At 35.3% G+C, this 27,574-nt stretch overlaps 1 protein-coding gene across 1 annotated transcript in view; it reads right to left on the bottom strand.

Annotated features, from left to right (window-relative positions):
• Positions 1–1,214: 1,214 nt before the first annotated feature.
• The window catches only part of TTLL7 (tubulin tyrosine ligase-like family member 7), a 77,842-nt gene continuing 51,482 nt past the window's right edge, over positions 1,215–27,574 (bottom strand). The window contains exons 17-20 of the mRNA XM_012661044.1: positions 27,358–27,438; positions 14,650–14,810; positions 7,868–8,041; positions 1,215–1,594 (exon numbers count right to left, since the gene is read on the bottom strand). Coding sequence (XP_012516498.1) covers positions 1,474–1,594; positions 7,868–8,041; positions 14,650–14,810; positions 27,358–27,438 — 537 coding nt within the window. The 3' untranslated portion in view covers positions 1,215–1,473. The remainder of the gene's footprint in view (positions 1,595–7,867; positions 8,042–14,649; positions 14,811–27,357; positions 27,439–27,574) is intronic.

Here is a 27,574-nt window from a genome sequence, read left to right as displayed (position 1 = left end):
TACAACTCTGGGTTGCCAATGATCCAGGTTGTGATTTAATTCAGGCCAATTTGCCCCTCTCAGTCCTCCTTCTCCTCTGGGGCCATTTCTTGATTTACTGGAAATAGCTTTTAGGATAGTAAAAGGAGGTAAAACGTTCATGAATTTTAAAAATAATTAGCATCTGTGAGAAAATAAAACTGTTGGGGGAAGAAGTTTTAAAAAATTCTAAGAAGTGAATATTGCACTTTCTGAGGATTTCAATGCCAATGATAGGGTCATTTATATTTTTATGGAAAACTGAAAGCTCATTCATTGTTTTGAAAACCATATTCAAGAAAAGGAAGTATTGCTATGAAACTTATGCATAATAACTTTGGACAGGAAGAAAACTTCATACTCTATATTAAAAAAGAACCCTCAAGGGTACATCAAAGACTAGTAATATGTGGTAATTGGAATCTTTTATTCACAATCATTTATATTATTTTCTATGGTGCAATGAGAAACTACTGTATTAGACTTTGCAATGTTAAGTTGGTCTCAACCTTGAGTGATCTATAAAATAAGTGTGACTCATTATAACATCAAAATGAGTTCGAAACATCAGCTCTTCTGCAAAACAGAAAAATTGTATTTCACTGTATGTTAAACGCATCAGAGATTTACTTTCCAAATAAAAACAAGTGATATGAGACACAAAAACCATGCAGAAAGATTTTTGTCATTACCGTCATTTTCTGTTCCTTTATGTGACTCCCTATGAAAAGTAAACATGAAAGCTAGTTTACGTTTTATTTTTAACCCACTGGACTATCTTCCATTTTAGATCATAAGATGATCTTACCAGATCTTTACTGAACATGTATATTATTACAAGTAGCTAAATTTCCACATAAAGGAATAAAAATGTTGGAGAATCGGGTTATGAACTTTCTAGTACTTTACAGTGAGCTGTTGTAATGATAAACCCGTTTTATACTTAATCCTTCCATTGAGCAACACCAGGCTTCTAAATATTTTTTGTTTCATTTTAAATGGCTACTATAGATGAGAATTAATAAGGTATTATACTATTAACCCCTTTTCAAGTCAAAAGGCGTGACATCTAGAAAATAATTCAACACTGTAATGGGATCTTCAAGATCAATTGTTTTATATACTCTGCAGCAAAAATAACATTTCTAGTAGGAAGGAATTAATTATAAACCTAGCAAATTCTAGACATTCACATATTTGTGTAAACAATTTTAACGTGGTTTATTACATTTCCAGAAAGGTTAAGTCTTATATTAAGTTTTCTGCTAATTTTTTTTCATATATTATAATAAATATATACGTTATTTGGGTGCATGTGTGTATATATTATCACACACATATATATGTCTTATATACATAAAACAGCACTTCATGGTCATTTTCTTTGCATGTTCAACGTGAGGAAAAAAAATGACTTGCAATTATGCATAACTCATGGCGCTCTTCCCTTCTGTTTCACAAATGGCCATATCGGGATGTAAACAAAACATTGGAGCGAGTCATTCCAGGTGAATTGTATTTCAAGTTGTAGGTTGGTGTTCTCATGAAGAATTGGGTACTCCCTGGTAGCAAATACCTAAAAATGATAGTTAATAAATTAGATTTTTGCAAGCAAATTATTATTAACATCTCTCACTAAACGGTTATAGGGTTATAAATTTACATATTCTACATGAGAAACGTTACTATAACAATATAATTCATATAAAAAGATTTACTCCTCCAGACTGTGAGAGTGAAGGGGAGAGGAGTCATAGAGCCTCACCTAAAGAGTTGAAAATAGATGCAACATATGATAATAGTATCCCAAGACATCCCATAAAGAGCTATTGTACTGAAAAGCTGTGAAACTGTTTATGTGGCTAATGTAAATTTAGCATTTATCATCAGTCCCTGTAAGTAATGTTTGGGGCCAGTCAAATGTTTCTTAAAAACATGTGATATGAGGCCGGGCGCGGTGGCTCATGCCTGTAATCCTAGCACTCTGGGAGGCCGAGGCGGGCGGATTGTTTGAGCTCAGGAATTCGAAACCAGCCTGAGCAAGAGCGAGACCCCGTCTCTACTAAAAATAGAAAGAAATTAATTGGACAACTAAAAAATATATAGAAAAAATTAGTCGGGCATGGTGGCGCATGCCTGTCATCCCAGCTACTCGGGAGGCAGAGGCAGAAGGATTGCTTGAGCCCAGGAGTTTGAGGTTGCTGTGAGCTAGGCTGACGCCACGGCACTCTAGCCCAGGAAAAAGAGTGAGACTCTGTCTCAAAAACACAAAAAAAAATGTGATATGAGAATTTGACTAGCTACATTAACAATAATTGTGTTAAGGATGTTGAAATCACTGATTATAATTTAATATCATTGATACATTATGACTATAGGCAATCTAATAGAAAAAGTTAAAGATCAGCATTCATAACTAGATTATAAATTTTATATTCTTAGACTGTACAGTGCTTATGATTACAGAATATCAAAACCAATCATCATTACAGGTCATATATAACAAAATGTATTTGCAGACAAATGTATTTCAAAATATGTGATTTTTCCAGATTTTAGAAAGGCAGCATAGTGCATATACTATAAAATACCTCCATCAAGGCCTTAGAGCAAAATCTTATAAACAAATCACTAATATTTCTGTAGTAAAATGTATGCATATTCACAATAAATCAAATAGATAAAGACTATAAATAATTTTATGTCCATTCATGTCAGATTTGCAAAGTAATGTGTTACTTTTTTTCCCCAAAGTTTTGAAAATTAGGAATTGCAAATGAGAGATTGTGCACCTGTACAATATGTTTTCCTATGAGAAATCTTGAATAGCATTAGTCCAGTCCAATCTATATGACCAGTGAGGAATGGTCAAGGAAATCCATATGAACAAATGCAAATAGACAACACTATTCAAAGTATAAGTCCTGGTAATGATGAGAAGGACATGCTATAAAGTCAGGACAAAGATATTTATGAGGAATTCCTAAGAGCAGAAGTAGCAATAGAATGGTTTATAATTATCAGTGATCTTGGAAAAATTAACAATGGTAGAGCATCCTATCATTTATTTTACTTTTTTCACCTGACATTAGACTCCTCCAGTGACAGTATTATACTTCCAATGGGTACATGAAAAATTTGAGGTCCAAGGGCACTATTAACTATCTATTCTATGTTATATGATACTGATAACTATGACACCTCTATGTCAATGGAAAATTACGTTTATAGTTGTGTTATATGAATTTTGTAGAGAGAAAATAAATTCACTATAATCAAACTGCATACAGAAGTCAGATTAAAATGAGAGAATTTTTCATAATATCCATAAATATCATTTCATCATGAATTATCTGCTAATATCCTCTAAATCTATTACCTAATGTCACAAACCATAAATAATTGCTCAAATCATTAAGTTAATAGAGCAGTAAAATAATATACAACAAACCAAATTAAATCAAAATTGCATAATGGATGATGAATAATGAAACAATTGATTTCTCACATCACAGATTATATAAATTATTTTCTTAATATCACTCAAGTAATTTATATGGATTAATTATTATGTCAAGAGTTGGTAGAGTCATGATGATTAATCTGATATCTTCTGCAATGAAAAGGCTACCCTTCCTACCTAGGGCAAAGGTGCAAAAGAAATTAAGGTGCTTGATCCAAACTCACTATTCTGTATTAGTTGAGAGTTATTCTACCTTCTGTTGAAGATATATTCTTATTGCACTGATAATTACACAGTAAATAGTAACTTCTACCAACTTTATTTCAAAGACTTTCCAAGCAATTGTTACTTATTGGCATTTCAATAACATTCACGTAAATTTCTGAAATAAAGATCTCCATTTTGCACATGAAAAAAACAAAAGCATGAAAGCTAGGACCACCATTAGCTTACACTACTTTACTGAACAAATATTTAAATAGTGGTTTCCATGTGCACAGCACTATTCTAATTGCTTTACAAATATTAACTCATTTAGTTCTCATAACAATTCTATATGGTATATATTATTGTTAGCTCCATGTTACAGATTAATACATTTCATGAGGCACATGGGGGTCAAGTGCCTTTCCCAGGGTCACAAAGCTACTAAATGGCAGAGCTGGGGTTGGGTGCAGTGGCTCACGCCTATAATCCTAGCACTCTGGGAGGCCGAGATGGGTGGATCGTTTGAGCTCAGGAGTTCAAGGCCAGCCTGAGCAAGAGCGAGACCCCATCTCTACTAAAAAAATAGAAAGAAATTAGCTGGACAACTAAAAAAATATAGAAAAATTAGCCGGGCATGGTGGCGCATGCCTGTAGTCCCAGCTACTTGGGAGGCTGAGGCAGGAGGATTGCTCGAGCCCAGGAGTTTGAGGTTGCTGTGAGCTGATGCCACGGCACTCTAGCCCAGGCAACAGAGTGACACTCTATCTCAAAAAAAAACAAAAACAAATGGCAGAGCTGGGATTCAAATCAATGCAGGCTAACACCAGTGCTCCTACCAACCATACTATATTGTCATGATAATTTCACACAATTGTCATTGTATATGAAGAATGTCAATTTTAAAACTAATGGGTACAATTATTATATTTGTCTTTTCAGAAATGTGAAGTATAAAATAGCCTATAAAGTGGAAAAATATTACACATGCCACAAACCTAAATTTTAATAGAAGCAGAAAATGTCAAGATGAAACTTTTTTTGAGACTTAAAAAGGAAAAGAAGTTTAGCGTGAACTAAAAAAGCATATGAAATTACATTGGAAGAAACACTTTGTTTCTCTAATGCAAGTGCTGTGGGATATTTTAAAGTGTTACAGGGGAATACAATGTAGTATTTGCCTTAATATCTCCATTAATATCTCTTGGGAGATCCCACACTAGCTGAACATCAAAGATTATTTTGAAATGTTCTTTGCAATGAAGTTAAATAATTTGATTTTTTTAAGCAGGAAGACTATCTCAAGGAAATGGATTTATAGACTATATCTAAAGAGTTTGTGTAAAGCACCAAAAAATATGAAAAGTTTACAATTTTATTTTTTTTTCTAGCTTATTCTTGATGTAGAAAAATAGCTCTGTCATAGCTAACTCGTGCCAAGGAGAAATATCTCAGCCTACCCTATCTCCATTGGCTTCACACACAGAGCCTCACTCCCCATCCCTAAGGCAGGCTGTGCACATCTTCACATATCCATCACACAGCCATAGAACACGCATTGTGTAATGCCCAATTGACGTAGAATCATTTGGCCTTTTATGTACGAACTTATTGCTGACTATGGAGGGTCTCTAGAACATGAAACATTTCAAGACTGGTAGGGAATTAACTTTGAAAACATAAACTACACCCAACTTCTGGGATCTTCCTAGAGTAAGACCAGGACCCCTGATCCGCCCAGAATAAGCTCAGGTTCACAGTTTGGGGGATCAGGATAAATAAAGGTCAACAGCATATTTGTCTCAAGTTTTTAAAAAATTTTTTTTTATTGTAGTAAAATGTATAACATAAAATTAACTAGCTTTTACCATTTTTAGGTGTACAATTCAGTGCATTAAGTATATTCACAATGTTGTGTAACCATCACCACCAATTACAAAACTCTTTCGTCATCCCAAACAGAAACTCTTTACCCATTCAATACTAAATTCCCGTTTTCCCTTCCTTCCTATGCCTGGTAACATCTATTCACTTTCTGTCTCTATAAATTTGCCTATTCTATACACCTCTTATAAATGGAATCACAGTATTTGTCCATTTGTGTCTGGCTTATTTAACATGTTTTCAAGGTTCATCCACGTTGAAGCATGTATCAGAACTTCAGTCTGTTTCATAACTGAATAATATTCCATTATATGTGCCTACCACACTTTGTTTATTCATTCACTTGTTGATGAACACTTGGGTTGTTTCTATCTTTTGGCTATCATAAATAATGCCGCTGTGAACATTGGTGTACAAGTATTTGTTTGAGACCTTGTTTTTAGTTCTTTTGAGTATCTACTTAGGAGTAGAATTGCTGGGTCATATTGATAACTCTCTATTTAATTTTTTGAGAAATTCCCAAACTGTTTTCCACAGTGGCCACACCATTTAACATTCTCACCAGCAATGTATGAGAGTTCCAACTTCTTCATATTCTTGCCAACACTCATTATTTTTCACTTTTTTGACAACAGACATCCTAGTGGATGTGCATTGTCTCGTGGTTTTCACTTTGATTGGGGGGCGGGGTGGGAATCCCTGTTTTCAAGTTTCACCTTTGCCATATGCTACCAATATGGATTTGGATAAGCCACTTAACCTCTTTGGGCCTCAGTTTTCTCCGCTACGAAAAAAGTCCACTTGTTTCTGCCATGTCTGACTCACAGAGCACGGGGCCAATGAAACAGTATATGAATGAAGTATTATAATTCATGTACTATGAACATCAGCCTCACTGGCAAGAATATCCCTGTTCTGAAATAGATATATCGAACTATAAAGCATAACTTCTTCCTTCAGAGTAACCAGGAAGACGCCACCTATTTTGTCTACTTACAAAAGCTACAAGATCAAATCAGCAGAAATTGGCTTATGAAATCTGGAGTTTGAATGAATTCCTTCCTAGACTGGAACTCAAGGTTTTCCTGATCATGATTCCAGAGTATCACCCCTTAAAGAGAAGGCTCTTCATTTATATGCTGTAATGTCTAAAAAATGGCCTTCATTGTTTTAAATCATGTGGAAATGTTAATGAAGGTATTTGAAGTTTTATTTTAATATTTTGCTTCAGTCAATACATTCAAATTGTAGAATATAACTTGATATTTACATATTTTAAATATTAATGGTTAACTTTACCTCTGCTATTGTTGTAATCATTGGCTTCTATTTGCCGAAGAGTTAAAATAGGCCAAAGGTCCTACAATAGTACAATGACAGAATCTAAGACAAAGATTAAAAATATATCTCAATAATTTCTCTGAAAAATATTCTGAGCCATTCTGCTGTTGCAGTTCACTTCTGTAGAACGTTACCCTTATTATACTCCCTGAGATCCTCTTAATAAACAGATTAATTTCTAGGTGTTTCAAAAAGGAAATCCAAGCTATAGTGGTTCTGTTTTCCTCACTGTTTATTCAACTATTCACTGACACTTTTGACTATCAGTTAGTTTTTCAAAGTCATGGCTTAATTTTTTTTTATCCTGAATAGCACTACAACTTGCAAATACTAACACTACAGTTACATATTCATCTTTATTTCTAAAGAAAACTACAGTTGTTGTTTTGAGAAATGCTAAAAGGTACTTCTTACTTTCAGTATTTTTGCAGCTTATAAACAATACAGTTTCTCATGGCTTTTGGAAAACTATCTATTTTAACTGGACAACATTTATAAAACTCAGTTTTTAAATAGAACGTGGCAAAAATTCACCTCCTACATACTTATTTAGTAGAGGCATACTGAACAATAAAAATTAAACCAAAGGCATCTTTCTGACCATAGTCGGCTCAAGGATAAATGCCGAAATATCCCCACTGGGGAACAAAAGTTAAATGTATCGCCACATTTTTAGGTGTTCTTATTCTTGGCTTTTGAAAACAAAAGTATAAAAGTCCAATAATCTCATTTCCGTCTATGTCCTGTCACCATTAGGTTCATGATTGCAGTCCTTGTTCGGTCTCTTAAAAGTAAAGACTGTGCTAATTAAAAATATTTTGTAGATAATATCATGTATGAATTTTTAGTCTTTAGCTTTTTTGCTAACCATATAAGCAAAAAACGACTCAATTTCAAACTGCATTTTGGCATTACTTTATATGAAACTCACAGGAGCTAGAGAATGTGAACAAGTACCTGGAATTACCCCAGTCAGGACCAATGCCTGAAAGTGATCCTCTTGTGTCAGTTGCATATTTGTAAACCACTAGCAGGCACTGTTTACAAAGCTCGACCAGGCGCTGGCAACACTGGAGCTGCAAAGGAGTCACCACCTCCGGGCTTTTACTGAATATACTCTCCCAAGAGGATCTGTTGGCATGGAAACAGACATGGCCTCACGTTCGTGTTCGGTGTAAAAATGGCAACCAGCTATATCACTTACCTAGCAACAAACCAATAAGGGAGAATAGAAATGGCCTGCAATAACTGTGAATAATTGAAAGGTATATACAATAAATACAAATTAGGAAATTGATCTTTACATTTAAAAAATACAACATTGAATCCATATACTATTTACCCTTTTTTCTTTAGTGATGGGGAGTGTCTCTGTGTTGCCCAGGCTGGAGTGCAGTGGCTATTCACAGGTGCAGTCATAGCACACTGCAACTCCTACTCCTAGGCTTAGGCAATCCTCCAGCTTCAGCCTCCCAAATAGCTGGGACTCTAGGTTACTACAGGGACAAGCCACCACACTCAGCACGATTTGTCTTTAACGCTTTTAATGCTACCAACTGTGTGGGTGGCTGAGAGGATGGTTTTCCAACACCTCCTATAAAATGGAGTCATGCAATATTAAAGTATTTGTAAAATACTGAGCTAATTTCTCAAAAAGTAAGCGTTCTAGGAATTTAGGTTTTCTAGGAATCTGTATTTACCTTAACATTAATAATGATCCTACAAAAGGATCAAAAAGTTGCTGCAACTTAATTTGTGACCTCTCTGCACTAGAAGAGTTTAGGTTAATCCCTTGATTACAGCCATCCCTTCAAATACACTTTTAGACATAATTACATCCATGATATTCCTAGAACACAGATTCTATACTCTAGAAGTAATGTTACCTTAGCAAGTACTACCCTATTGCATTCCGAAAGGTAGTATCCTTCCTCCTTCGGCACACTCAGCTTTGTCCAAAGCAGGTAATAGGGTATACTTCCTTGGTAAATGGCAATTTGTGTGTGAACAATTCCTAAGGTACCAGATGGTTTAAATCGGGAAACACCTCACCAGCCCTCCACCAGAGAGACAGAGAGAAAAAGAGAGAGAGGGGGACTGACTTATTTCTTAGTGTAAATGAAACTCTTTTCAAGCCTTGAGGGGAAAGTTTGGTTTGAGATTTGGTAATGGTTCAAGTCTCATTTTACATAAACCAACTCACATAACCCTCAGAGAGAAAAGAGTAGACTTTTAGAAAGGAAAAAATATTAAGGAAAATATTTTCCTGAGGAAATGTACTTCCCAATGGGAAATTCAAAGACTCCATTTTCAACCTTCTGTGGATATTTGATATATTTGGAATTTTAAAAAATGCTTTAGAAACTCTGAAAGGTATTTTTTTACTAGAAAAGCTACTGTTTATCTTTTCAGGAGAAACATGGTCCCAAACAGACAGCATGTTATCAGTGAATGACAGGTTTTCTTAAAGGAATAAGATTCAAATGAGTTAACTGAAAGAAACAAATTTTCTTCAGTGTTCTGAGATGTTCGGGACTAAATATAATAGACTAATATAATACTGAGGTTTTTAAATTAACAAAGGAGTAAAAGTTGTTTTCATTCAAGAAACAGTAATGTGCTAGTTAAATTAACTCTAAAAATAAAATTTAAATTATTGTGAAGTATAAGAAAAACTTGATATGATATACATGTTTACCAAGATATATATATGCAGATATAAATATAAATCATATTACCTAATTTGATCAAGAAAAATGCTGGAGAAAATAAATTAATTAGGGAATATGTATATGATTAATATATCTTAATCTAGCAGGCCCTACATGTCTGGGAACAGAGTAATAAAAATTTCATATAAATGCAAATACACAAAGAAAACATCCTGTGTTTTTACTTTCTTCCTGCTGGGATTTTGGGTATGTCTACAAAAGTCTACCTCCATCACCACCCTCCACTCTGAACTTGGATATGTTTATTTTTTGATACTTTGGAGCCATTTCATTAGATCTACTGTCAGGTCACTCACATCGTGGTAATTTTTCTTTACCTAAATTGGGGTTTAGAGGTAGGAAAAGTACAAATAAAATGGAAGAAAGATAAAGAGATTTCTTCTATAACGCTCTAACTTGATGTAACTTTTTGAATAATATGTGAGTTATATTAAATATGACCAGCTTTGGCTTCTCATTCTTTCATTCTTTCTTAAATACTTAAAATAAATGTATGAATCAAGGTTCTGCACATATTTATTTCTAGTATACATATTTACCACCACTGGCCAAAGACTACATTCTACTCCATTAATCCATATTTAAGTGTCAGCATGCCCAAACCCCTCATAAAGAAAATGAATGAGACCTGCTTCATTTGCACTGGGCTAATGGTGCCCCTTCTACACAAAGGAAACCTGAGTAAATTAGAACCGTGTTCCCTCCTCTACCTGCCACCTGGCATAGCTAAGTTGGTGTAAAATGCCTCTATAATACTACAATATTTCAATTTTCAATATGAGAAACACAAAGTTTTTTTTGAAGGTGAAAGGAGGGTCAGATGCGGTGGCTCACACCTGTAATCCCACACTTTGAGAGGCTGAGGCAGGAGGATCACTTGAGCCCAGGAGTTCGAGACCTGCCTGGGCAACATAATGAGACCTCATCTCTAAAAAAAGCACAATAATAATAATTAATTAATTAATTTTAAAAAAAGGTAAAAGTAGCTAAAAATACCAGTACTTTTATCAAAGAACCCAGGGTCTCATCTACCTGCTTTCTGAATCTAAATTCCAAGGAAATGGAGTACCAAAATCTATGCATTAAGAAAAATTAAATGATTAAAGTTCTTTCTGGCTCTCCCTAATCCTCAGAGATATATTAAAGGAAATGATTGTAAATACCTTCTTTTTTTTGATAATATAAAGATAAGGTATAGAATACTTAATACTTCTGGCAACAAAGGAACTTATTAATGAAATCCGGAAACTTAAAAATGCTTATATTATCCAGTGATCCAATAATTTTCACCCACTTTCTCATCAAAACATTTAATAAAGCAGTTATCTAAAGAATGAAACAAATTCATTCCTTTCTCCTCTGGTAGAGGTCCTAATTGATGATGAAGTGGCCTACAGTTAAGTAGCAGAAAGGAGATAGGAAAGTTAAAAAAAATAGTAATTATATATGTATGTATATATGAAGGACAATATACCAACTGAATAATCACCAATAGAAAGATTAATGAGCTGAAACTACTAACAATGACATATCCAATTGAAAGTGATATGAGAACAGGGAGATTCACATCATTTTAAGTAGTCTATATATTATGCATACATTTTCAAATGGGCATAATTCAGCCTGGAAACAGACTGCTGCCTTGGAATGTTCCTTAAAGTTTCTTCTTGTCCTGAGACTCTAAAAGAAACGCTTTTACAATATGACAAACTTTCACAGGAAAATGCTTTTGAGTAAATGGTCCAAGTCAGATTCTCTTCTTTGGGGTTTATATACCAGGGTTTTGAGTGGAATTGGGGCTTTTCCAAAAGATGCATTCCTTCTCCCATACCAGCCTCTGCTCTTACCTGGCAAACTCCTATTCTTCCTGCACCTGTCAGTTGAAAGGTTACCTCCCACAACCACCTTTCCTGAGCTCTCAGGCCTGAGTTTGAGTCCTATCGCAATGAAACATGGTAGATCATTTTATTCATGAAAATTCTAAGAGCTATTTCCCTCAAGAGAACATATTCAGGGCACGCGGCATCATAACACTCCCAAGAGGCTGCATGTGTTAAACAGGTTACTGGGCTTGGGCTTCAGATGCCTGGAAAAGGAAAAGAAAGGGACAAGGGTGTTTTCTGCCTGATGCATCAGTAAAACCCCTGGGCTGATACTAGGGAAACCCACCACAAAGATCTACATCACTCTCTGATGTTTCTGCAGGCAGACGGGATGGTTCACTTATTTTGTTTTATTTTAGGGGACTCTTGACAGGCAAAGGCAAAAATGACAGGTGTCTCAGAGTTATTTGGATTACATTTTTCCAAGATTTTACACCTAACTGTGAAAGAAAGCTGAACCTTATATTAAAATCATTCCTTTAGAACTGAGAAGAGTAGGTTTTTCATCTTGACTACTGGCTGTTAGACCAAAGGTTAATGGAGTATACATTGCCTAGACATGATGCAGAGGATACAGTAGAACTATTCTAGGTCCAAACTGAGACTCAAACACACACAATACTATGTGACTTTATTAAATTAAGGAAGCCTAAGAAACTCATTTGTAAAGATGCAAAAAGTAAAACCTGATGTTAAACTCACCTCTACAAAACTACCAAATTGAAAAAAGCATACAGAGAGTGGAGTGAAATTGGACTCAAAGCTTCTCCTGCTGCACCTGCTTAGGCATAATAGGCTAGGGATTTGGCTAATGCTACAGGACTTGCAGTAAAACAAGCTTGGCAACCACTCGCAAACCCACTTTGGAGAGAGTTGGTAAAGCATAGAGTTAAGAGCTTGGGCTCTTGACTCAGACCACCTGGGTTTAAATATAGGCTCATCTATTTACTATGGGAATGTGGGCAAGTTGTGTACTCTGCTTAATCTTCAATTTCCTCATCTATAAAATGGGGATAATAATAATAGTTTACTCAAAATACTTTTGTGGAGATTATACAAATATTTAATATGTAAAAAAGTGTCACTTACTAAGCTTTCAATAAATGTTATTTACTATCACTAGGATTACTAGTACTAATAGATACCAACAGAGAAATTTGGGAGGAATATTGTGTCAGGGACAGGAGAAAAGGATTCTGAATCACGTTAGAGTATGCTAGCAAAATAGTTCAGGAAAGAGGAGACCTAGTGGTAAGGAAGTAGCACATATGGGCATCTTTGGGGTCTGCCATTGGCAATTGTCCATGAACTCAAAGCCATAGGACCAATTTCAGAAACAGATTATTTCATGCCTTCCATGGTGGAGAGTAGCTGGGATTCATAAATAGCATCAAATCAGTGTATTGACAAGTAGAGAAAAATATTCTCATTATGAGTTCAGATTGGGAGTACCTTTACAGAGTCACCAACTAAGGGGCTGTGGAGTACAGTTCGAATGTTTCAATAAGTCTCTATAGAAATAATTTACAGCCAAGATTATTCTCAGATTTCATCACACCCTAGAGTGCCTTATGACTTTCCCCTGTTGGAGAATGGCAGCTGAAGAAAAATATGATGGTAAGAATAAATCTGCAAGTGGTCTGAATGATTCAGCATCAAATGGCTAGAATATTTAAACAGAGGTCATTCTGAGATCATTTCAGAGTAGAATAGCCTGTTGAAGAGACAGGAATAGTACAGGGCTTTATACAGGATTCAAATAATGCAGAGGGGATTGGAGGGATGGGATTATGGAAAGAAGTCCAATCAGATATTCAATGATCAACAGTTCAGAGGAGGAAAAGAGATCTGAAAAACAATGAGTTTGTTTTTCTGGAGCAGAGTTCAAGTAGGAGAGTGATGAGAGAAAAGATGGAGAAATAAGACAAAAATCAGCATATTAGATAGCCTTGTATCTGAAGATAAGAAGTTTAGACTTTAATGATAAATGAGGGAAATCACTACACATTTTAGGAAATGACTTTGACAATAAGATGGATAAAGGATACAAAAATTGAAAGCAAAAATGCCCATAAATTTATCAATTTCACTTAGCCTTTCCACCAAAAAAGAATCCTCCTGTCTGAAATCCTGTCATACTTTATCTGTGTCTCTTTTGTAATGAACACTTTTGTATATATCATATTTTGTCTATTAGAGACATCAGAGCTTATTGGTTAAGAGCATGAGCTGAGGGGTCAAGGCTAACTAATTTCAAATTCCAGTACCACTAGGTCCTTAGCACCTATCTGTGCCTTAGTTTCCTTATCTATAAAGTGGAGGTAATATAGAACCTGACTCAAACTGATGTTATGAGGAGTAAATCATGTAACACATGTAAAATGCTAGAACGATGCCTGGTACAGCATAAGTAGTATAGTTAGCAATTATCAATTTTCTTGAGGGCAAGATCTGTGTCACATTCAACATGTATCTCCAAACACAATAGTAAATACTTGATTATTGTTGAAAGAATGAATGGAAAACAATCTAGTGTAGCTAAAGTGGGAATGTGACAGAAAAACCAGCAGGATTTAGCAAACGGTTGAATAAAGACAGTGAGGGAAAAGGTAGATGCAGATGCCCCAGAGGTATCGAACTTGTATGATTGGGAGAATAACAACAGGATTAAGGGAAGCCAGGAAGGGAAGCCATTTTTGAATAAAAAGTCATTGCATGTTTGGTTTTAGATGTCTCAAGGCTAAAATGACAATGAGTCACAGCAGCACTGGAATTCTGAAGAGGAGCAGGAGTGTAGCCATGATCTTAGAAGTCTGCTGCATAAAGGGAACAGCAGAGGAACTTTAAGGATATTGGTTTGTTATTGAGATTTTTTTTCTCTAATTAAGACTACCTTCTCTCCACTGAATTCAAATTAGTTAGGTGGTGTTGTGTTCATATTCATCATCTTATCTAAATCAGCTTAATTGATATAAATTATAGTTGAGTACTAAAAATTACATGCAGTAAAAAATCCATATTTTAAAAGATCATTAAAGAAATTCAACCATTTCATTGGGTTATCCTTATTACTAAGTAGTAAAATATTAAAAATTACAATAATAAAAGATGACATAGAACTTACCCTGAATCACAGAAACAATTCCACAGTCCTTGACCATGATTCCAGAGTAGGCGATTAAAAACCCGGTTGAAAATCCGATACAAATTTAATTCCTCAACATCATGTACCTTCCAGATGCGTGGAAGAACTGTACGAATACTTGTTTTTACTATGTCCAAAACCTAATGGAAAAACCAAAGTACTTAGAATCTAGGTATGTTTTTGTGTATCTAAAATTCAAAGATGAACACACAAACACACACACACACACATACATGCACATAAATTGAACAACAACATAGAATAAAAAAATCCAGAAATAGATCCATGCATCTTTGAAAGTTTGGTATATGACAGAGGTGGAAAGTCAGACCAGAGTAAGAAGAGGCTGTTCAATAAATAGAGATTTTAAAATAATAATTTTTATGGAAAAGAATGGGCGAAGTTGAATCTGTACCTCATTAAATTAAAAAGAAGCAACTCTAGATGGGTTAAGGCCTTACATGTTAAAAAATAAACCATCAAATATCTTGGAAAGTGTAGGTGAATATCTTTTAGACCTTGGATTAGATAAAGATTATTTAAGTCACAAAAAGGTATGGACTATAAAAGATTGATAGATTTTGATAAATTAAGAACTTCTGGTCATTAAATATACCTTAAAGAAAATAAAAGACCAACTTACGAATGGAGAAAATATATTCAAAACATATATATCCAACAAAAGATTAGTATCAGGAATATATAAAGAATGCTGAACAAATTTTTAATATAAACCACTTAATATGAAAAAAATGGAAAAAATTTATGAATAGGCATTTCACAAGAAGAAATAAATATACCTAATACACATAAAGAATAAAAATTAAGGCAATAATAAGATATAATTTCATATCCATTTAATTGGCAAAAATTAAAAGTCCGACAATAACAAGTGCTGGAGAGGACACGGATCTACAGGGTCTCATAGACATTGTTAACATGAGTACAAGTTGGAGGCAATTGCTCTGGAGAACAGTTTGTTATTATCTCCTAAAGTTGAAACTTCCTAAGCCCTATGGCTCAGCAATCATATTCCTAAGACAAGCTCTCATAGGTAAAAACAGGAGGCGTGTATGATAATGTTCATAGCAACTGTTAACAATCGTAATATCTAGAAACAACTAACCCTTCAACAATGGGAAAGTGGGTAAATACACATGGTATACTCATCCCCTTTGGACTATTATACAGTAGTCAAAATGAATGAAATACGACACACAACACAGAGCATCTTTGTAATGTAATGGTAAATTTAAAAAGTACATACCAGAGATAACATAGAGTAAGACACCCTTTTAATAGAAGTAAAACAACTAAATTTAAAAAACACGGAGAACACACACAGGTATAATAAAAAATATATAAAAAAAGAAAGCAAGGGACTGGTGAACCCTGAGTTCAAGAGAATGGCTACCTGAGACAGGGGGAGCCAGGGAGATGGAGGGGAAGAAGCATTTGGTTAGATACAGGTTATTGCCAAGACCCTAGCTGTTGATTTGGGTGTTGGGTTCACAGGTGGTATGATAACCTTAAAAACACTAAGTAAAAGCAGCAGGCCATACACAGACCAATAATGAGAAAGTATCATGAAATGAGGACTCTGATCAATCTGGACAACTGAAATCCTAGAGGTCCTAAAAAATTTGTAATCCCCAAAAAACTACTTTGTCTAATTCACGTGCATTTGATACTCATGCATTGCAAGTATTTCACAAAAGTGTAAAAAAGTAAATACCAACAAATACAGTTATTCTTAGATCACCAAAGTGGATTTTTTCCTTTTTGTTTTATCTGTCTAATTATGGGAACTACCTATAAAAATAAGAATGAAAGATGAAGAGGGAAAAAGACTAGACTTTCAAACATAAAGGCTGAGTGAAAATATGATTTCTCTCAACAGACAAAAGCATGAAGAATTGGAAGCAGATGAAAGAATAATCTGTTTCTCTTTAAAAGAGCAATATTTAAAGAAGTGATACTGGTTCTCTCTGATCAAAGCCAAATTTAGAATAAACATCTGTTTAAAAATAAATTTAGTAAAAATATTGTCAAAATGACATTTTATTTATAGAAGAATACCAGCTACGGTTTCTTGCAATGAATTGTGCGAGCAGCATCCCTCCTTCCCTTCCTGTTCCAGCTTCCTGCGCTGTGAAGTGGGAGCAGGTCAGGGTGTGTCAGGTGAAGGGGAGGGGAACGCGGAGGGGTAATGCAATCTGCAATAGTCTGTGAAAAGCATTGTCCTGGAAAGGCTCATTATTACAGATAAAGAATGCTTAATTATAAAGAGGAATTTTTAAAAGAACTTTAATATGAATTATTCACAATAATACTGATATAATATGCATATTAGGCATTAATTCATGCCTTTTTATTTTTTATAATTTTCATTTATTAGTTTCACTCTTTATATTTTTTACTGTAGAAAGCAGTACTCATGACTCATGTGATATAAGAATCAACACTAGATAAATGATAAATTTAAAACATTTTTCTTTTCTTAATTTTTGTATTTTCTGTCCATGTGTTAGTGAAAAATAACAGGCTAAAAGTCCTATTGAAGGAAGGAAAGAATAAAAAAGTAGCCAAGATAACCCATAAACTAGCCTCAGGAATAAATATGAGTTATATAAAGTAACTGAAATTAAAAAGTGTTATCAATACCGAGAATTTTAACATTACCTTGCATTAATCAGTTTTCACGTTATATTATGAAATAATTGTTTAACATGATCAAATGAAAATGTGTTTGAGATTATGGGGTATTCATACATTTCTCTTTAAATACACTTCAAGAGCAACTAATAAATACTGGCTGCCTGCTCTGTGCCAAGCACTGGGTTGGATATATTACTTAAAGGAGACTCTCTTGGTCACTGCTCTGTATATATCTTCTTCTTAATTTAGAGGGAATTTTAAAAGCATGATAGTCTAATATCCTAGCCCACATATGAGTAAAAGCAGCAATTTCAGAATGGGGCCAGGGAGTTCAGGATGGGAACTGTTCCTGCTCCACTCCTAAAGTTTCCTCCAATACAGAAATGGAAAAATCTTCAGGCAACTTTGTACCCCACCAAGCACCTCTGCCTAAGAAGTGATTTCCCAGATTGGAGAGACAGGCATGATCTGGGCAATCTGGGTGCTTCTCCTTCCTTTGCAGAGCCATCCACTGGGACATGCGCACCCCTTTGCTTCTCTTTGCCTTCAGTTTTCCAGGAGCCTCCCCAAGAAGGCAAGCTCTGGGCTTGGGGAGAGGAGTGGGTTAGGGAGACCCACACCTATAATTTGGAGGCATGAAGAGACATAAACGAAGTGAATGGGAACTCAAATCCTTCATCTCTCCTCTGCATCTTCACATAAGCTCTTTCCCTGTCTGGAACAGTCTTCTCCTATGTCTTACCTCGAACATCACTTCTTAGGAAGAACTTAGCTGCCACTAAACTACTGAATAATACCTTAGTGCCCAGTTCTTCCTCTCTTTACAACCATCTCATTTTATTTTAATTTCCAGTTTAATCAATGGAGACTATTATCTACATAAAAGAATGAATTATGCCCATCTTGGTAGTAAAGTTACCATGTCTCCAAGGCTTAAGACAATGTCCAGCACTTAGTAGGTGCTTGTCTCAGTGAGTTATTCTTTGAAGAGAGAGAAAGAGAGAGAGAGATCCAGCAAAAAAGGCCAGTGTAAGCATGCTTTCTTTAAAAAATAATAATAATAGAAAAGCTTTCTCATCTGATTTTTCTCTTCTTCTATTGCATTCCCCTCTGTGATGAGCACTTTTGTAACTCAGACAATTAAACTCAACCAATTAAACACTACAGTTTGAACCTACTGCAGGGTAGAATTAGTATATGATTCTGCAAATAATCTCCAAACTACTGTTTTGCCAAAGATTTACGTTAAATATTTGCTAGAAATAACACAAAACATGTAATTCACTTTTCTGACTAACATATCAAGCAATGCAAACATTATAGAGCAAAGAAAAATAAGGAAAATCTTAAGAGAAAGAAAGAAAGAAAGAGAGAGAGAAAGAGAAATCTATGCACACAAGGTAAAAATCAGGGCTAACACTTAAAGAGAACTTACTATGTGCCAAGTACCGTTCTAAGTACTTTTACATATATTAACTCATTTAATCCTTAAAACAAAAACATGAGGTATTGGTCCACTGTCCCTTTCCAAAAATCTGAGGCTAGATTCCATAATCACAAACATTAATACTTATGCAGAAAAAAATGTAAATATTCAAACCAAGAGATAGACAAAAACAATACATAACTTCTTGTCAGGTCACTGTCACTAAATCAGTTAAGGTGGGTTAGTTTTGCTGCCCAGTGGTTACAAAAATTTGGAGGGTTGTGAAAACATTTTAGATCTCCATTTTATGGATGATAAAACTCAGGCACAGAGCAGACAAGTAACTTGCCCAGGATCACACAGCTCGTGAAGGGGACAGCTGTGCATCCAGACTATGCTCTTAACCACTACCCAACACTGCCTCACAATGTTGTCTTTCCAGATGCCAACAGCAAAAGCCTGGAAGAGAACCCAATTGTCTCTTCTTGGATTCAGATTTGCCTCTGGTCAAATGGTATTTGGGAAGCAGGGTGGGATCACTGTGCACAAACAAGGCTGCCTAGGCACCCCTCCATCCTATGGACTAGTTTGCTTACAAGGCTATACAGATGGGGAGACAATGACTGCACTTTTAGCAAGACACCCACTGAATAATTTTAAGAAAGCAGAGAGCAGGCAGGCAAGAAATCAGGCTGGGATGAGGTAAATTCATGCCAGTTCTATTTGTGATGCTTTTTCGGATTTCTGGTGCTTTGGGGTTAGAAGAATTTGGGTGGAAGATGATTAATTTTGGAAACACAAAAATAAATGGTCAGCAAGGTACCCTTGTGTTTATGTATGGGCTCAAGTGAGGCTAACTTATAGAATATAGGTATCCATTTCCTTACATTATGACTTTTAAAAGCATCCCAATCCAACATTAAGCTCTCCGAGGGAAAAAATAAGTGGGAGATCAGTCAATGACAACATTAATAAAATGAAAAGATTTGTCTTTTCCATATGAAATACAGCACATTCGAAGGCATAAAGCACACAGACAAATTCATATTTTGCAAGAACATACAGACGTTGAATGACAAACTGCTCCATATGGCTGAACAGTTGGTCCTAAATTAAAATAATGGCACGAGGTGAAGGCGGTTTAGAAATAACATTAAAATCACTACATGCTGTACTAATGATGCATGCAGCAGCCATGGCTATAGGGTAAAGGCATCTTTGCTGATGCAAAACGAATAGCTCTAAACAGCATCTATGTCAGCCCAAAGGAAAAAGAGATGGAAAACAGTATCATCAAAATGCATGCAGAAGCAACTACAGTAGATATTAGAAAGAAACTACTATTTAGAGAAGTGATACTTGATAAACAAGGACCTTTTAGAACCCTAAAATAACTGCAAATATAGTACAACCTTAATATCACGACTTATTTCTCTTCATCCTCCAATCTTCGTTTATGCCTCAATATCACATCAGAGAATGAGCTTTTCAGCAAATCTGGCATTCTTAACAGCCCACCAACACTGCACTATTTTCATACTTGATGTATATCCCTCACAAGCTATATAAAGCAATTGCATTCTTGGCAGAAAGGTAAATTATGCAAATGTGTAGTTACCACAACATGAAATTAAATAAGATTAACTATTTCCATTTTCACCTGGTGAGGATTCTTTTCAGTATTTAATTCCCATACCCTTGATCTTTAAATTTTACACTCATTAAGGAAAATCTGAAGTAAGGCAAATAATTTTATTTCTAAGAACACAAAAAAGGAAAGCATGTGGAAGACTGTGTGTGTATGACATTCTAATCTTGGAGTTTTACGGCAGTCTAATGACCAACCAGCAAATGCCTGGATCACAGAACAGGAAAAGGGAGACACATATATCAATAAAGGTCTCTAAACGGAATTAAGATATTTAAAGAAGTGTCTTGTGCATCCATACCTAGAATGGTGCCTGGGACATGGTAGTCCCTCAATAAATATCAGTGGAATGCATGACTTAGTGAGCAAACAAATAAATGAATGAGTAAACAACTCTCAAAATCCCCAATAGTGTCTAGTACAATATTTGTCCCAAATTGGCAATCAATAAATGTTTGTCAAATTAAATTGTATTACACACATCCTTTGTGGTAGCCATGGAGACATGCCGCTTAAATCAATGATTCCAAGAGTGCAGTTAGCTGATGGCATCCCTATTCGGGATCTGCTGCAATATTCAAGCCATGCTTACACTCTTCCCCAACTGCTCCCGGCCAACCCTTGAGCAACCAAGGATTGAGCATGGTTGGGATACTAGCAGACGGTTATTTCTGCCCACTGTGATCCCTCTAACAGGCAGTCTTTGTTCTGGGCTCCCCATCAGTTTGACCTTCTCAGAAATTCACCGAAGTCCGAGGGTCTTCCTACTCAATCCTCCTCCCTCCCATTCACACGTGTCAGACCTGCGATGAAGTCTGAAGACTCTTCCTGCCTACTCCAGCTCTCTCTCCCCTTTATCTTTCTTGGGTGTTTTCCCTTATAAATCCATTTCACTTCTAATTCCATTTTAGTGTCTTCTTTGCAGAGGACTGAACTGGTAAAGCCTTCCAATGATCATCTCAGCCAAAAGAAGAATGATCTGATCAATCTACATCTAATTTAAATTATTTAAATCCCTGGCTTTCTAAACAGAGAAATTTTATAACATCTAATTCTGCACTCCACAGCTGACCTACATTTTCAGATTTCTTTCTGTTTTCTTAGATGTAGTTTCTAGCTTTCCAAGGCAGTGGCACAAGTTTCCAACTGATAGTCAAACAAATGGTCAAGATGTTATAAGCAATTTTTTACACCTGATTTCTACATATTCTACACAAAAGAATTCTGCATATGAATAATTCTTAGTAAATAAAATGTATCAGAGAAATAATCTGACATGGGGATCCTTAGCAGAAAAGAAAAAAATCAGCCTGTATTTTACCCCTTCTAAAGCTAGAATGTGTTCCCATATAATGTCTCACTTCCTCACAAGAACCCTCCAATACTCAATGTCATAAATCTTAGGGAGGTTCTGAAAAGTCACCTGCCTAAAAAGTAAGGGGCAGAGGCAGTATTGAATGCAAGTCCAGATTATGCAAGCCAGTACCTCTTTCCAGTACCTGATATTGCCTCTCTAATTTCACCACATAAACCCTTTTTTCCAATGTACTTTGACTCATTATTATATTAGCTCTCAGTCAGTCATTGATCACTTCACCTCTAATTTCATCTGAAATAAACCTGAGGTAGAGAAAAATATTTATATATTAATCAATTTATATCGAATCAATTATATATTACATATAAATAAACCAGCTAAACACATTTAAATTTGCCCCAATGATTGTTTCTACAACATCTCTATACTTTTCTCTTTTCCTGTCTGGGGTGAATTTTAAGTATTTCAACAGTTAATTCTAATGGTATTTATTAAGTATATAAAATATTAATAAAAATTATAATAAAAAAATCTTTGTTTATATTAGAGCTCGATATCTCCATGGCCGGCTGGCTTGATGATTTGCATTCATGATGTGTATGTTTGTTAAGCTTCTTTTTGTGACTATGGGGGAAAGAACTTACAGATTTTGGCAGGGTTAATTTTATAAAAATGAAAAGTTTTACAAAAATTTGCTTTAGAGTTTCTTCTATTAAAATAATTACTCATGGGTAAGAGTTCTTAAGTTCCCCCTACAGTAGAGGAAGAATGTTATCACAGAATGAATGCTGCTGAAAGCTGTCCTCTGCTTCTTTTCCCAGAAGTGCCTCACCTTTCACTATATATCTGAGAAATTTGAGTCTGTTTTGGGAAAAGCCTCTTAAAGAACAAAACTGTTGAGTAAAGAGAAGGAGCCACAGTAATCATGATGATAGCAAGAAAAATTGCTACAAATAAGTTGCACATGTTTAAATCCTAGGCTTCCACTTCTGTTCACAGCTTGGGACTAGCATTCCTCAGCTACTTTCAGGGATCCATGAAACTGGGCATCTTTGCAAAGCAAATTTGCTCTACTTAAGATCAGCCTTTTTTGTACTTTGAGAGCCAAAATTCAATATGTGAATTCTTCTGCCAAAAATAGAACGGTCTATTAAATTACCTATGTAGAAGAATGACTGTAACTGCTTGGATAGTGCAAACTGTGGGATTTAACAAGCTTTTACTGAAGATGGGACATATCATTACTTTCTACAAGCATAAAGGAAATGTGTACCTTTGATTTATGCCAAAAGGAAGAAGCAAAGAAGGGGCTTAAAGAAAGGGTAACAGAGTATAGAAGTTGCAATAAAGATCCTGCCCCTCATGTTAGTTCTCCCACTCACTCAACCATAACAGTATGTTAAGGTGGTTGCACATCTGAGAACTGGAAGAAAAGATTACACAAAGATAACTCCAAATATTCTTAGAGTAAATCAGTATGGGAGAAGATATACTGGCATACAAGCTTGCTAGTGAATTTATAAACAAGCATTTATTTTTACGTTAAATTTAGAAACTCAATTGAGCATAGCAACCCTAAAACATATAAAATCGTTTCTTCCAATTCACAAATATTATTAGTATTCACGCACATCACTCAATCATCCCATACAATGTTTATTAGGCCTTCTCATATCACATGTAAAAAACAGAATAGCACTGTCTTAATTTGTTGTTGTTATTCAAATAAACACATGTCACTAGTAAAGACAGGCGGGTACAGAAAGAAGATAGCTTGCCGTTGAATCTAGATTTAAAATAAAAGAGAGTAGAATTGAATCAATGTAAGAAATGTTTATGAAAGTTCTATGGGACAATGCTCATAGATAGCCTGTGTGACTAATGGAGAATAAAAATGAAAACCACCCAAATCTGAAAGGCTTCCTCTGTGCCTTTCAGAGGAACTTGTCATTATGAACCCAGAATGTCTCGGAGTATATGGAAAGGGACCCCACAGAGCCAATAGACTCATGGCCTCCCAGAGATCCTGCACTTGGTGACTGTTTCTTACTTATGTCCTTTGCTCATAATTAGTGAAGTCTGGTTGACTTTACTAATGCACGTTTGCTTCGTATGTCAAGAGTCATAGTCTTGTTTTATCTCAGGTTAAGATCTATGATTGCAGAATGTATTCTACTGAATGCAACTGAATTGTATGGTTGTGCAAAAATTTATTTAACCATAAATCTATTGAGTAGACAATTAGGCTGCTTCAAATGTTTTGCTTCTATAACTACTACTGCAATGAATGCTCATGTACATAAATCTTAATACAATCAGGCTATTATTCTGTAGGATAAGATGCTAGAAGTGGTTTTGCTGAGTTGTAAGGTTACAAACATTTGTAATTTTAACAGATACTGCAAATCACCTTTCTAAAGAGTTGTACCAATGTGTTCTCTCTCTAATGATATAGTAAAGGCCCTTTTATCCATATTATTTCCATCACTGGAGATTATCTGTCTTATTAATTTTTACCAATATGATGGTTTTCACTTTTTCTTCATCATTAGTGAAGTCAAGGATATATTTATATTTTAATTGGCTATTTGAAGATCCATAAATTGTCTTTTCATGGCCTTTTTATATGTGTTGCTACTTTATTAATATTTATAGGGTAGTTTGTCTTTTCTGATAGATTTGTAGTAGGTATTGGTTTACTAGTGTTACTTTTTGTTTGCTACAAATACAAATAAAAATTCCTCAACCTCCCCATCCCCTACCCAATTCCCCTCACTACTTCTGCCTTTTAAGTTGGTTTAAAATGTCTTTTGGCATTCATAAGATTTATATAATCAAATCTGTCAATCTTTTCCTTTAAGCCTTCTAGGTTTCAGGTATTTCTTAATAAGTTATTTCCCTATTCTAAGATGATTATGGACATATTCTTCTACATTTTCTTTTAACTCATTAATATTTTCTTTTTAATATAGATTACATAAAACTGTAATCTATATGGAATTGGGTTTTGTATATGATGAAAGATAAGGTTCCAACTTAATTTTCTTACAAATAGTCAGTTGTCTCAGTACCATTTAGTGGAAAAATCATCTTTTCTCCAATGATTTGAAATGCCACATTTATCCTGTATAAATATAAACACTTTAATCTATTTCTGGACTCCATTTTGTTTTAATTAGCAATTTACTTACACTCAAAAATTACATAGACTTGTGGAAATTCAGGGTTCCAATTCTAATAAAAGGTCCTTATCTTCATTAATCAAAGCCAGAGTCATTGACTTTGCAAACATAAATCCAGGGCATACCACGTTTTTCAATCTACCTCTGATACCAGCTTTGCTACACCCTCCTCGACAGCAGCACTGTGTGTGACACATGGCAGAACACTAAGTAGATATCTGTTGAATGAGTTTATGTGCCATAGTGAGTTCATTCAGACAAAAGTATATAATTTAAAAGTCCTTATCTGATCAGTGTCAAGTTTCAGCTTATTAACAATTCATCCTAGAAGGGGTAAATGATAGTTTGTATTACTGAAAGAATACAGCAACTTCACTAAAGCTACTAAAATAGCATATATCCAAAAAAATAATGTTACAGTGCATTTAATGAGCCACTCAGGGTGCTGGTCACTCCCCTCTCCCACTCTCCAAGACGGCTACTACACACCTTTTAGTCTCTCCCCAAAGCTCCAGAAGCCCTCCCGACCAGAAGAAAGCCTTTTCTTCCTCCCACCGCACTACTATGCACCCTTCCTTCCCTCCTATTAGAATAAATGATCTTGGTAAGGACAAAACCCTCCAGCTAACTTACTCAAGAACTTTTTATCACCTCTCTTTCCTGTGCCATTCCTCTTTTCTAGATCATTCCCATCAGCACACAAACTGTAAAATACCTTTGTCTTTAAGAAAACTTTCTCTTCAGCCCACATCCCTCTCCAGTTACCACTGTATTTCCTTTTCCCCTCCATAGCAGAATTCCTTGAAAACATGCCTGTACTAGCTGTGTTTTCTTCTCCACTTTTCATCTCTTGGACATACTCCAATCAAGTTTTACCACCACCACTCTTCTGAATTTGTTATGATTGGGGTCATCACTAACCTCTTTGTTGCCAAAAACAATCGGTTCTCAGTGCTCAGCTTACAACCCCTGTCAGCAACATCTGACACAGCTAATTACTCTGTTCCTAAAATAATTTCCTTACTTGGCTTCCAGGACACCCAGTTCTCATGGTTTCTTGACAACTCACTGGCTGTTCCTGCTCAGGCCCCTTTGATGCATCCTCTCCATCTCTCTGATTTTTGTATGTAGGAGTGGCCCAGGGCTCAGTTTTGAAACTCGAGGTAATCTCATCTAGTCTCAAGGCTTTAAATATCCTAGAGATGTCTCAATTTTTTATCACCATACACAACCTCAGCTCAGAATTCAAAACTCATATATACAACTATACACTCAACATCTTCATTTGGATGTCCAATGAATTTGTCAACACTAGCATGTCCAAAGTCAAAATAAAACAAAACAACAGCAACAACAAAACCCTGCTCCTGCTCTTTCTCCAGCATCTGCCCATTCAGTTAACACCCTGGCTAAGTACAGCTTTTGCCTTTCTTACCCTGAAAATCTTCTAGCTGGTCTCTACTCCTGTTCTGCCACGTTCCTTCTCCCCCAGTTCTATTCTCCAAGTCGTTCTCATGATCCTTTTAAGTCATAAACCAGACTGTGTAACTCTTCTACTCAAATTTTTCCAATAGTTTCCCACCAATTGGAATAAAATCCAATATTTTTTCATCTATAAAGTTGTGATCTGAGCCCTGCCTATCTGTCCAACCTCATCTCTTACCACTACCACATCACTCACACTTTTCCAGAAAACACAAACTATAAATAAGTAAATAAAATGGTGCCTTACTATGCCTCAGATGTACATCAAGCTAATTCCAACCTCAGGATCTTTATATTTGCTCTTCCCTCTGCCTGATTCTCATTTAAGTCCTTGTTCAAATGTTACCTCCTCTCTATTTTTGTTATCCTGCTTTATTTTTCTTCATAGTACTTTATACAGTCATCCCACATTGTCTGTGAGGATTGGTTTGGGGATGCCCCCACGTATACCCAAATTCAAGTCCCTGATATAAAGTGGTATAGTATTTGTATATAACTTATGCACATCCTGCCATATACTTTAATTCATCTTTAGATTAATTATAATGCTTAATACAGTGTAAATGCTATGTAAATAGGTGTTACATTGTAATGTTTAGGAAATAATGATGAAAAAGAAGCCTGTACATCCTTTTTTATCCCCCAAACATATTTAATACCTGGTTGGATGAATCCATGGATGCATAACCCACAGATACAGAGAGCTGTCTGTACCACCTTACATTCCACATTTGTTATCAAACATCTTAACTAGAATGTAAACTCTATGAAAACATGGATTTTTTAAATTCACTTTTTTTACCCTCAGAACCTAGAACAGTGCCTGACACACAGGAGGTACTTTATAAATATTTGTTGAAGAGCTAGGTAAACAAAGGAGCATGTAAAAGGTTTGAGTATGAATTTTGCTTAATGATACTAGCTTAATACATAATCTGTTAGGGCGAAACTCTTTTTGAGCATTACTCACTTTTCGTTGTTTTACAGAGTCCAATTTTATGAGCCAGTATGAAGCCACTTTTGTTTTATGATGCTTCCAGTTATCGATGATCTATTTTGGGGAAGAAACATTAAGAAATTTAATCTAGAATGTTCATCAAAAATAATAAATATTTATTTTACTTGTAATAAAATATTTATTTTATTTATCATATTCTTCTACATTTTCTTTTAACTCATTAATATTT

This window comes from Propithecus coquereli, unplaced genomic scaffold, assembly GCF_000956105.1.
Source record: "Propithecus coquereli isolate 6110/MARCELLA unplaced genomic scaffold, Pcoq_1.0 Scaffold7, whole genome shotgun sequence".
NCBI classification, from domain to species: Eukaryota; Metazoa; Chordata; class Mammalia; order Primates; family Indriidae; genus Propithecus; species Propithecus coquereli.
Note: the sequence above shows the minus strand (reverse complement) of the source record. Positions and strands in the feature narration are given on the sequence as shown.